We start from the raw sequence: 13,185 nt of genomic DNA on the forward strand, positions 1-13,185 counted from the left end.
TGTGGCTTAGCAAGATTCTCATATTAGTAAATGCTGTTCTGGCTTGCTCAATCCTGCTACGTATCTCTATGTCTGGATCTAGATCTTCAGTTATCCAACTACCGAGATATCTGAACTTGGAGACCTTTTGGATGTTCTTATTGTTTACTCTTATATTTAATTGCATATTTCGTGTTCTGCTAACGACCATTACCTTCGTCATGTCTATATTAATCTTCAAGCCCAGTCGTTCTCCTTCAGTGTTTAGTCTATCTATTAGTCGTTGTAGCGCTTCTTGGCTATCAGCTATTATGACTGTATCATCAGCATAGCGAAGATTACTAATAGTCTGTCCGTTGATTTTGATTCCATCTGCAGTGTCACTTAAGGCTCTATCGAAAATCGTTTCAGAGTAAAGATTAAAAAGGAGGGGTGACAGGACACAACCCTGTCGTACACCTTTTTCGATTGAGAAAAAGGTGTACGACACCTTTTTCTAATATGATGTAGATTCCAGTCCTACTCTTACAGATGCCACTTGATTCATATAAAGGTTCTTTATGATTTTAAGATCACTCTCATCTATCGAACGTTCCTGGAGCAATCTTACTAATTCTGAATGATTAACACAATCGAACGCTTTCTGGTAATCTATAAAGCATAGGAAGACATATTTTTGCTGATCTCTGCATTTCTGAAGTAGGACAGTTAAGCTATAAAGTGCTTCTCTTGTGCCAAATCCTTGTCTAAAACCGAACTGTGTGGGGCTAATGTCTCTTTCACATCTGTTGTATATTCTTGTGTGGATTATATTTAAGAAGAGTATTAGGACCTGGCTCAATAAGCTGATCATTCGGAATTGGTCGCAACTATTAGCGTTTGGCTTTTTTGGGATTGGTATAAAGGTTGATTGAAGCCAATCCTGTGGTATTTGACCGCACCCATAAATGTCATTTAAAAGATCTACCAAGGCGTCTATATTTTCTTCACTCAACATTGTTAGAACCTCTATGTATATGTCGTCTGGGCCTGGTTCCTTGGGCCTTTTCCCCATTTGCTCTGTTTGATTGCCCGTACAACTTCTGACTTCAATATTTTGGGAGAGGGTTCACTTTTATATTCACTTTCAAAGTTTCTTCTAGTCTGAGTATAGTTGCTGTGTGTAGTTTCTCCAATGTTGAAGTAGATCCTTGGGATCAGTAATTAATTTATTTTCCTTCACAATACTGTTAGAACTGTCAGGTTTTGTATGACCTGTCACTTCTTTAACGAGTTTATGTATGTTAAAATGGTCATGTTTTTCTTCCAATTCCTCCATTTCTGCATACCTGTCTAGCAGCCACTGTTCTTTAGCTTTGCGACACTCTTTTCGTATTTCTCGGTTAATCTGCTGATGTTTGGTTCGGTCTTTGTTTTTAAATGATCTGCAGTCGTCCATCATTGATAATATTTCGTCGGTCATCCAATTCTTCTTTTTGTAATTTTGGGAAGCGATCAGAAACTTGGTGGTGGTTACGATAGCTTTTTTAATACAATTCCATTTGTCTTCTATACTGGTCGGTTGTTTAGATCTTGCCGTGATATCCGCTATTGCCTCATCTGTGACTTTTAGTTTAACGTTAGGTTGTTTTAAGCCGTTTATATCAATTTTCTTTATGGATTTTCTTTTAATTTTCTTAAGCTTAATTTTCAATTTTCCTACAACGGGATTGTGATCAGATCTGATATCTGTTCCAGGGTACGTTTTTACTCCTTGCAATCCATTTCTGTATCTCTGATTAATCAATAAAAAATCAATTTGATTTCTTACGATGATGTCATGCGTATGTTGTGGAGACTGCCAGGTGTAGTCTCCGAGGTGGCAGTTTGTATCAGGTATTCGCAATGACTAATTTTTCTTCTTGACAGAACTGGATTAGCATATCACCTCTCTCGTTTCGATCTCCTAAGCCAAAGTCACCCACGACATCTTCAACACGTCCTCGCCCTACCTTCGCATTGAAATATAATTATAAGTGTCTGGTTCTTCTGGATTAAGGAGTTAATGAAACTGATTTCTTTGAAATCAGTTTCATTAACTCCTTAATCTCTCTGTACAATTGTTTTACTTCATTTTCAGGCTTGTCCAAGGTTGGTGCATAGATTTGTATAATGTTAACAGGATCGGCTTGGACTTGTAGTAGTGCTGCCCTATCTGAGTATGCCATGAAGTTCCTTACTAATTTGTTTGAGGCTGTGTTAACTAGAAATCCAACTCCGTTATAATGATGGGGTAGGTTATTTCCTGAGTAATATAGTGTCAGCACCCTAATACGCGTTATTATATTTTCAGCATTTAGTTCTATGTACCGTTGACCTGAAGATGCATAGCAAATTATAGTATGCGATACCGATCGTTGGTGGTAGAATAAATTGATTGTGAGTAAGTCTTATTCCTATTTCTTTTTACCTAATTTGTTTAAATTAGTATACGTTGGAATATTTCCTTTAGGAAGGGTGCACTAACACCCGAGCACTGGTCAAGTTTTTTTACAAAATTTACACACTTAATTGCATCAGATAAAATATGATTAATTCTAAATAATAACGAATTACTTACAGAATCACTATTTACATTATGTTGAGGACTATCTTCATTAGATCTTGGTTCAGAATCGCTAACGTCTCCATTTGTTTGATTCTCTGTTTGCGTTCGTGTTATCTCCATCGGAGGCATTCTTTCCAACAAAGCCGGTCTCAAATGTGAATATTTACCGAACAGTTGAGAATACTCGACGCCTCTTTGTTGTAGTTCTACGTGCAAACTCGAACAGAACGAGCTGATGATTTGCTGAATTTTACTAAAAATATGAAAATTTAAATTATAAATGATTTATTGATAATGTATTTTTACAGTACAAGTGAAAATTATCACAGATATATTCTTTCAATGTACTAAATATGATAAGGAAAAACCTCTTTTATGCCTTTATTAACTCAACTACAGTTTCCTCAAGCAGCAAATAATTTTATTTAATTTTATTTAGTTTTATTTAATTTTATTTAATTTTATCCAATTTTATTTCATTTTATTTCATTTGATTTAATTTTAATTTTATTTAATTTGATTTATTTTTAATTTAATTCAATTTTATTTTATTTTGGTAAAACGTTGACGTTTGTTAAACTTTATTTTATTGTTATAATAAGTGTATATGTAAATGCATGTAAACCGTACCTCTCAGTTACAGTAACCTATATTTTAGCAATGTTGCCAAAAAAATTAATTACTGATGAATTTGTAAAATTTCCGAGTAAAGATATTTGAATCATCAATTTGTAGAATGAATCTATAATATAAAAATGAATCGCAAAATGTGTTGGTAAGCGCATAACTCAACAATGCATGGACCAAGAAAAATTCGAAAATTTTTCCGGGAAAACCCTAAAACAGCCCTTTTCTTTTTCCCGTGTAAATATTTTCTAACTAAATGTAGAGTCAATTTAAAGTTTATATTAAATTACAAGCACTCACTGTTGTCTAAACAATGTAGGTGTGTTCCTTTTAATAAATTCCACAGGGGGTGGCAAAATAAGACGAAAAAACAACTTTATTTTTACACTCCGTATATGGGTAAAACATTGACATTTCCCAGAAAACATTAATACAGTTATTACTTAGAAATAGATCTGCAATTTTTTCCATAAATAAATAAAATCTTTTATAAATAAAAAAATAAATAAAAATAAAACTTTTCCATAAATCTTTTTCCCATACAAATATTTTCTAACTAAATGTAGAGTCAATTTTAACTTTATTGCTATTCAATAAAGTTTATATTAAATTACTAGCGAACCCGACAGACTTCGTTCTGTTAAATAGATTTGGAATGTGGCAGTTTATTTCTTTAATTCTCCTAACAGAACCGTCACCATGATGATAGGACGGTGTGTGAGGGTCAGCTCGGGTGACCTAAGTATCTTCGCATCCACGAATTTTGGCCACCCTTTTGGACCCACTAAAAACCCCGACTGGGATGTTTGCCAGAGGGCTTCAAACTAAGAGGAGAACTTAAGGTTCAAATCTGATTGAAAAATAATCTAAAGGGATAGTGGAAACGTAAAGGTGACAAATATTAAACGTGGGTGCTTCAGTGACACAACATAGAGATAATTAATTATTTATTATTATTATTATTAACATAAGGGTTAATAACCGATGTAATAAAGAATAATGAAATAAAACGTATATAAGTATTTTCAGTAATCGCTTTATTGTAAATCAAGTGAATCATAATTATTAACAAAAACCTGTTTTATTTTTATTATAGTGCTTTATGATATACAATGTTTTTCATTTGATTACCTGGTGAATATACAAACAAATCTGATGGTTTTCCAACACGGGAACAGGTAAGATCTACGGAGCAATCATAACCCATTTGGTGGTGCAATGATTTTATTAGCAGGAGATTATCGTCAAACATTGCCAGTGATTCCACGATCAACGCCAGCTAATGAACTCAATGCATGTTTAAAGTCCTCCAATTTGTGGAAACATGTCAAGATATTACACTTAAGCAAGAATATGCGTGTCGAGTTGCAAAATGACCAATCTGGAAACATATTCTCTAAAAAACTCATTGACATTGGTAATGGCAAATTTCCTATAGACATCTTGACTGGTTGCATTAACTTTCCTCAAAGTTTTTGTCAGTTAACTCGATCAAAAGATGAACTTATTCAAAAGGTGTTTCCAGATGTTGCTCAAAATTACAGAAACCATGATTGGTCGAGCGAACGGGCTATATCGGCTGCTAAAAACATAGATGTAAATGAATTAAATTTCAAAATTCAAGAACAAATTACAGGCGAATTGAGGATATATAAATCAGTTGATTCGGCTACTAACCAAGATGATGTCGTTAACTATCCGCCTGAATTTTTAAACTCACTGGATTTACCAGGATTGCCACCTCACAATCTTCAATTAAAGGTTGGATCGGTAGTTATAATGTTGAGAAATATACCAACCGCATCTTTGCAACGGCACACGGTTAGCGATAAAAAAATTATTGAACAACGTGATAGAAGCAACTATACTGAAAGGAAAGTATAAAGGAGAAGACGTTTTGATACCACGCATTCCAATGATTCCGACTGATGTACCATTTGAATTTAAACGACTACAGTTTCCAGTGTGGCTTGCTTTGTTATGACCATAAATAAGTCTCAGGGGCAATCATTAGGTGTTTGTGGTATTAATCTAGAAAACCCACGTTTCTCACATGGTCAATTGTATGTTGCCTGTTCCCGTGTTGGAAAACCATCAGATTTGTTTATATATTCACCAGGTAATCAAACAAAAAACATTATATATCATAAAGCACTACAATAAAAATAAAACAGATTTTTGTTAATAATTATGATTCATTTGATTTACAATAAAGCGATTACTGAAAATGCCTATCAACATCAGTGGCATTACAGCTCGTTATGAGCCAAAGCCTTCTTCAGAACAATCTTCCATTCGCCCCTTTCTCTGGCAACTCTTCTCCATGCTTTAACTCCGAAAATATAACTTAACAGATATAACTGCAACGTTCAAGGTCACTTCATCGATAAAGGGAGGAGCCAATAATCAGTTGTATGCAAGCACCCGAAGCGTAAACATCCATATACTTAACATTGAGCATAAATTTTAGCGCGTTTGCTACGTTGTCAGATAACTTCGTAATTCGTGAAATAGTTATTGTTTGTTGAATTTTCATATTAAAAACTAAGATGTTCTAAGAGAATCTATTTTTATAAGCTTATTTCTACAACCGTTGGAAACAATTTGTTTTAACTAAATATCGCAATTCTCAATATGAAACAAATTTAGCTTTCTAATTTAATAGACTTCCATTCATTCAGTTCGTTTTAATGATTGTGACTAATAACTTCAGCAAATAACATATTTTATCAATTACCCACAACATTTTAACTTTTATATTAGTGATCTGATAATAAATATAATTATAAACTCATTACAGTAATGATGGAGTATTAATATTACACATCAATACCTCTAAAATAATATTCGATTAGGCAACACCGCATCAACCAAAATCTGTCGTGTCTGGTCGTGTCAAATCGTCACCGTTGCAGTTAAATCTGTTTAGCTGTACCTATATACGTCTTATTTCATTATTCTTTATTACATCGGTTATTAACCCTATGTTAATAATAATCATAATAAATAATTAATTATCTCTATGTTTTGTCATTGAAGCACCCACTTTATAAATATTTGTCGCCTTTAGGTTCCCACTATCCCTTTAGATTATTTTTCAATCAGGTTTGAACCTTAAGTTCCCTTCTTAGTTTGAAGCCCTCTGGCAGATATCCCAGTCCGGGTTTTTAGTGGGTCCCAAAGGGTGGCCAAAGTTCTGGAAGCGAAGATACTTAGGTCACCCGAGCTGACCCTCACACACCGCCCTATCATCATGGTGACGGTTCTGTTCAGGAGAATTAAAGAAATAAACTGTCATATTCCAAATCTATTTGACAGAACGAAGTCTGTCGGGTCCGCTAGTTAGCAATAAATTAACAAAGAACAGATTCAGTTTCAAGAACAAAATCAGATTTCTTTCCTAGGTGGCGTAGTTACCCTACCGGACAAACAGTGTAACTTGTCGTCCTAGCCTTTTATATAGAGAGCAGCACTGAAGATGGAATATTTATTTCAAACATTCTGTGATTTAGCCCGAACGAGTTTCTTAAATAAATATACCTTCTATAAAAGATTTTTTTTACTAAAAAACTTTTTTGTGATGTATAGTAAACAGCCAACTACAGGAAATTAACTTTTCCTTGTGTATTATAATAATATACTTACTTGTGAGTAGAATTAAATCTAGTGCTCAATTTCATCAAACTCATAAGGGTAAATTGTTTAGTCATGACAGTATTCTGAGTAGACCATAACAGTCTTTGATACACCTCTATGACCTCTTCTTCTGTTGGAACCGTTACACCATTTTCATCATCTTGAGTTCCTTGAAGCAGTAAATCACCGTACTCGCCTATCGACCACACTGCTACCTGAGTCAAAGGCTGTCTGTTCTGAAGGTCTTCTGATAGCGCTTTAAACAACTGAAGACTGACATAGGCCTGCTGACTATTGCTGTCAGAAATTAATTGGATAGTTGAACTGATGACATCGTCTCGAACGTAATTACCAGCCTAAAAAATTAATTTATTGTTATATATCACATTGTTTATATATCACATGACTTACCGCTACTAAAACTTTCAAGAGAGTGTCCAAATGCCACCTTTTATTCGGTGAATATTTCTCTGCCGCTAATACTATGGAACTGGAACACTGGGCTTTAAACTCGGGATCTGTCTTTTCTAAAAATGTCAATAACTCTTTCATCATCGTCCGAATATTCTGAGAATTGACCAAAGCAAACGACAATTCCATCGCCCTTTTTCGTATCGAGACGTCGGGATCTTTCAAGCATTCTAAGATTGTCGACCGATGTCGCTGAACTGCAGAAGTATCTACATGAACCGTCCTCAATAGTGTATTTAAAGCTACGTATCGTATATTTTTATCGTTATTTAACAAAAATCTTCCAAGGATATTGACAGCTAATACCTTAAAATATAAACACAATGAGTATAAATGATCAGTTAATGTATACATAATACTATATTATACAAAAAACGCAATTCTGAATCAAAATATGTAATTTATTGAAGAATATGACTTTGCACTTTGTACTATATATTTTTTCAAATTTGTATTCTTCTTATAATTCTTGTTCTTATAATATTGGGCTTTGCATTACTATACAGAGTATTTATGAATCCCTAAATCCCTATGAAATCAACACCATGTATATAAAGAAGTAATGCATAAACAATTATTTATTTTATATAATAAAGTAAACGATATATTGTTGTTTTTAAATTAAGTTTAATTGAAATCATTGACTAAAATTTGTATAAGGGGTGAACTAGGAAACGATTTCACACCTTTGAAACATCGCGGTTTCATTGCTTTTCCTATCAAAGGTTTAAGTTTTTCCGATCCGTCCATATTTACTGCAAGTAAAACTGTCAACCTCTCTTTACTATGTTTTTCCCCATGACATTTTTTATCTTTAGAAGTAAGCGTCTTGTCCGGTAAACATTTGAAAAATAGGCCAGTTTCATCAGTATTAAAAATGTCTTGGGCATCATAGTTTTCAATCAAGGTCTTTAATTTACCGTACCAATCTAAGCAAACTGCATCATCAACACTTCCACTTTCCCGACACACTTTTTTAAACACAACTCCATTTTTTTTTTTTGAAATTTGTACGCCACCCTTCACTTGCCACAAAGGTTTAGATGCTTATAGTAGACGCGAACTCTTTTGCTTTTTCCTTCAACAAGTTTCCGCTAATAGACAGTTTTTGTCCTCTACAGTGTCTTAGCCAAATGACCAGACTTTCTTCCAGACGAGGAAATTCACCTTTAGTAGTTTTTTTCCTGTACTCCAGCTCCAGCAGTGTATATTAGTATAAACGGTATATTAGTAAAAACGGCATTTAAATTGAAAAAGTATTGAGTTACAAATACTTGGGTACTTCAATAAACGAAACTGGAGACCAAAACAATGAAATAAAAAGACGTATCGAAATTGCCAGGGCCACTTTTATAAAGATGAGGAAATTTTTCTTAAGAATCCTAAGGTGTAGAGGCCTGGACTCTCAAGCAGAACAATATAAAAAATATTGAAAGTTTCGAGATGTGATGCTACCGTCGAATGCTGAAGATAAGTTGGGTTGAAAGAGTCACAAACTTTGAAGTATTGTGAAGGATAGGAAAAGACCCAGAAATTTTGTCAACTACCAAATGAAGAAAACTCGAATATTTGGGTCACCTGATGAGAGGACATAAATACGTATTACTTCAAAATATAATGCAAGGAAAAATAGAAGGAAAACGGAATCCAGGCAGTAGAAGAATGTCATGGTTGCGTAATTTGAGAGAGTGGTTTGGCTGTACCACTAATGAACTCTTTAGGTCAGCTGTAAACAAGGTCAGGATAGCCTTGATGATTTCCAATCTCCGATAGGAGTGGCACAAGAAGAAGAAGCAGTTTGAGCAGCATTAATTTTCTCCTTGTGCTTTATTATGGTTGAGAGAGTACTCAGAGGAATCTTAAATTCTTTTGCAACATCAATGTTCTTCTCACCTTCTTCTACTTTTTGGATTAACTTCTTCTTTTCAGCAATCGTCAAACATTTATACTTTCTAGGACTCATGACTAACAAAATTTTAATCTGTATACCAACGAAAGAGTCACATACAATCTTTCTTTCTCTTTCTCTCTGCAACTTTGAATTGTCGAGTTTTGGACGACGATGAGTTCGAATTAACGAGTCGTCTTGTTATATAGCAATGATTTTTTTCGTTCAAATTACTAAGTGCATAAAAATGTATTGATTTAGTTCGAAATATAAAGTTTTGTAGAGAATTCGTGATAACTTTGAATTATAGAGAGGTTCGAATTATCGCAGGTTTGAATTAACGGGGGTCGACTGTATATTAAAAACAACAAGAGCCAAAGAAAAAGCACTTACACAGTGCTGTATACAAACTTAAATGTGGCGACTGCCCAAAAACTTACATCGGACAAACTTGTAGAACTTTTAAGAAACGAATAGCAAAACACTAAAGGGTTTTCAATATTAGAAAACCAGATTCTACATACGCCCTTCACCTTCTAGATCATAATCATTCGTTCGTTTAATAACCAATTTAAAATTCTTCACTTTTAAAATAAAGGCCTTAAGCTATCTTTGTTAGAATCTATGGAAATTAACAAATTAAAAAACACAGATATAATTATGAATGACTAGTCTCTATTCGGAAAAGAAAATCTAGTCAGATATATAAAGGCCAATAGACTCAGATGGGCAGGGCATGTGATACGCAGTAACGACAATCGCCTTATTAACAATGTGTTCTGGGAAAGGCCAGAGGGAAGAAGATCTGTAGGGCGGCCTAGAAAAAGGTGGAAAGATGCAGTCAAAGAAGATCTAGAGACAATGGGAGTGCGACAATGGGAATTACTGGCACCGGACCGACAAAGATGGAAGGCAATAATAAACGCGGCAAAGACTCACGAAGAGTTGTAGCGCCATTGATGATGATGATGAATGACCAACTTGAGATAAATGGTACTCCCCTCCTCAACCTATTCAGCCGAAACAACTGTAGTGATAATAAATTATAATAAATTTTAATGATTGGATGAGGAGGACGACTTTGTGACAATTTTCGTCATACACAATGAATTCCAATTAATTTATCTAAACAGAAACTCAACTTGTTCTTAAAATTTGTAGTAATACAAAAACTTATACTTACTCTCAGACCTCCTTCGGATTTGATGTCCATTATTGATAAAACAGTTTCATATAAAATGGTATTGCCAACATTCTTACTGGTTTCTGTATTGGTAGCTACTTGTGCTAAGATATCGTTCATAGCTTCTGAGGCATCGACGTCGTTGATTCCCAATACTCGTAGCAGTTTCAATATTTTTACCTGCGGCAAAAAATGTAAAATTTAATGTATATTTAAAAAGATATATAAAACATAATCAACCATTGGTCATATTTTTCAACAGTGCATAACAACCCACCGAAGGATTTTGTACATAAAATTAACTGACGGCAAATCTAAGTTGTTAGAAGTTGAGGGAAAGAGAGGTAGAGAAAAAGAATAAGGTGAAAGGACTGTGTGAGAAAAATAAGGAACTGTGACATCTGAAAAGGAAAACGCTAAGGAAGAAGTAAATTATTCTTTAAAAGCCGATTACAAAAACCGGTCTTAAACAACTTTCATTTCAATATGCTGAATTATATAACAATGGTAATAAAAATACCAGATACTGAACTTACTTGTAAAAATGGATCACTAACACCGGAAACGTCATGTTCCGGGGAATACCCTGCCAAAATCAAATTCTTTAAAATCCTTACAAGATTTGGCACGATCTGAAAATTTAAAAAAGAAACAAATGTATTAAAACTATTTTTAGTTAAACACAACATTTACCTTTTTAAAATGGTTCAAAGTATCAGGACTATTTTCACACATCTCTGTTATGAGTGTCACTCCTGTTATTAATACACCTAAAAAATAAAAGAGATATTCGATCATTTCTATTTAAATGGGAATAAGCCACAATTAAAGGTTAAAATACGTTTATTGACGTTTCAATTTCCACTTCGGAAATCGTTCTCAAAATAGTATTTTGAGTGTTCAAATGAGTGAGTGTAAAAATGTTCAGTGAAAGTCCATATCTGATAAAAACTTTATAAATATGTTACATAATATGTTTCTATTTTAAAGCTTCCTCCGTATCTTGTGAATTAAATCCTATTGAAATGGTCTTTGGCCAAGTTAAGCGATATGCAGCTGTCCATAGTACCACTTTTAAAAACGAAAAGGTGCGCCATTTGATCGACGACTGTTTCGCACGCGTAACAAAGCAAAAGTTGCTCAATTATGTCAGTCATATCGTTAAGCAAACAAAAACTGAGATGTGGACCAAGATAATGTAGACCAATTGATTATACACGTGACCACAGGGGAGAGTAGCGAAAGAGAATTCGACTCCTCATATGTAGATGTCGAAGACTCCTAGAGGGCGACATTAGTATAATTGAATATCTGTGAGTAGCATCGATTATTCTTTAACCAATGAAATACATTTATCGTTCCGGAGTACGAGCTGTTCAGGTATTGGGCTGGGTGCATAAAAATCGAGTATTTTTGGGTATTTTTCCGTTGGAATGCTTTTTGATAGCTTATCAAAAGTTGGAATTGGAATAAGCCAACCGTGTTGCTTTAAATTAAACCGTTCGGTTGTCACAACTGTCCAAAATGTAAAAATGGCCACTTTTCAAACGTCAATAACTAAAAAACAATTAACTTCAAATATAGGATATATGATATGATGTGTATACTTGTGTAAACTTACATGTGGCGCCTGCCCAAAAACTTACATCGGTCAAAAGGGTAGAACCTTTTAAAAAAGTATAGCAGAACACGAAAGGGCTTTCGATAATAGAAAAACAGATTCTACATACGCCCTTTACCTTCTAGGTCATAATCATTCGTTCGTTTAATAACCAATTTCAAATTCTTCACACTCAAAATAATAAAAGTCTTAAACTGTCATTATTAGAATCTATGGAAATTAACAAATTAAAAAATACAGATATAATTCTGAATGACCAACTTGAGACAAATATTTTCCCCTCCTCAACTTATTCAGTTAAAGACAAAGAAACAGCTGTAGTGATAATAAAATATAATAAATTTTGTGAACGTGTTAAAAATAAAAGTTTTCAGTGTTTTATTGCTAGATAAAATAAACTCTTTCTAAGTATTGAATGTTGCCAGTTTTCTCAGATAATTTATAATATAGTTACCGTGATTTTTTTCAGAAAGAAGGCTTCTCGTGGCTGGCAAAAAGATCTCCATCAATTCAGGTACCCTTTTGATAATGCGGAACGCACATAGAGCTGCTTTCTTGCGAATATAGGCGTTAGGCGATTTCATTAACCTCTCAATTTCTCCCGCCAGATCTCTAGCCATTTCAGGGGAAGCGATCGCTCCCAATGTACAAAGCGCCAATCCAACAACGAATTGGGTAGCCGAATTCAAGTCACTAAAACGAAAAATGGAATTTTAAAAACCATTCTAAAATGGTTAGTTCAGTTTGTAAACACAAGTGCTATAAAACGGGAAATAAAATTATTGTTAAAGTTTCATATAATTTGGATATTTCTAATTACCGAGGTAAGTCACACTATTGAGAAAAAAAATTGTAGCCCTCATGGGACGTATATTAGAAAGTTACTGTATATATACTACTGTCCAAAATTACCACCTTAAAAATGTACCATAAGTTTGAAGTTATTTTTCTTCTGAATGGATGATTGGATTTTAATGATTTTTTGTCATGTTATAGGTATATTTCTAATAAATCACTGTATTAACGTTTTTCGAAAAATATTATACGTTTTATCCGTATACGGGGTGTAAAACTAAAGTTGTGTTTTTCATTGTATTTTGAAACACCCTGTGGAATTTATTAGTAAGAAACGGTAAATTTTATTAATAATTAAGATAATTCCATTTTTCCTCAAAATTTTAGTAAAAAAATTA

At 33.8% G+C, this 13,185-nt stretch overlaps 1 protein-coding gene across 2 annotated transcripts in view; it reads right to left on the minus strand.

Moving 5' to 3' along the window:
* AP-1gamma (adaptor protein complex 1, gamma subunit) overlaps window positions 1-13,185 on the minus strand; it is a 51,117-nt gene that overhangs the window by 17,573 nt on the left and 20,359 nt on the right. For both annotated transcript variants that reach the window (XM_072533077.1, XM_072533078.1), the window contains 7 exons: window positions 12,447-12,685; window positions 11,065-11,141; window positions 10,908-11,003; window positions 10,372-10,551; window positions 7,241-7,606; window positions 6,839-7,185; window positions 2,579-2,819 (listed from right to left, as the gene is read on the minus strand). In XM_072533077.1, the coding sequence (XP_072389178.1) occupies window positions 2,579-2,819; window positions 6,839-7,185; window positions 7,241-7,606; window positions 10,372-10,551; window positions 10,908-11,003; window positions 11,065-11,141; window positions 12,447-12,685 (1,546 nt within the window). The remainder of the gene's footprint in view (window positions 1-2,578; window positions 2,820-6,838; window positions 7,186-7,240; window positions 7,607-10,371; window positions 10,552-10,907; window positions 11,004-11,064; window positions 11,142-12,446; window positions 12,686-13,185) is intronic.

Source organism: Diabrotica undecimpunctata, chromosome 5, assembly GCF_040954645.1.
Source record: "Diabrotica undecimpunctata isolate CICGRU chromosome 5, icDiaUnde3, whole genome shotgun sequence".
In the NCBI taxonomy this organism is placed as follows: domain Eukaryota; kingdom Metazoa; phylum Arthropoda; class Insecta; order Coleoptera; family Chrysomelidae; genus Diabrotica; species Diabrotica undecimpunctata.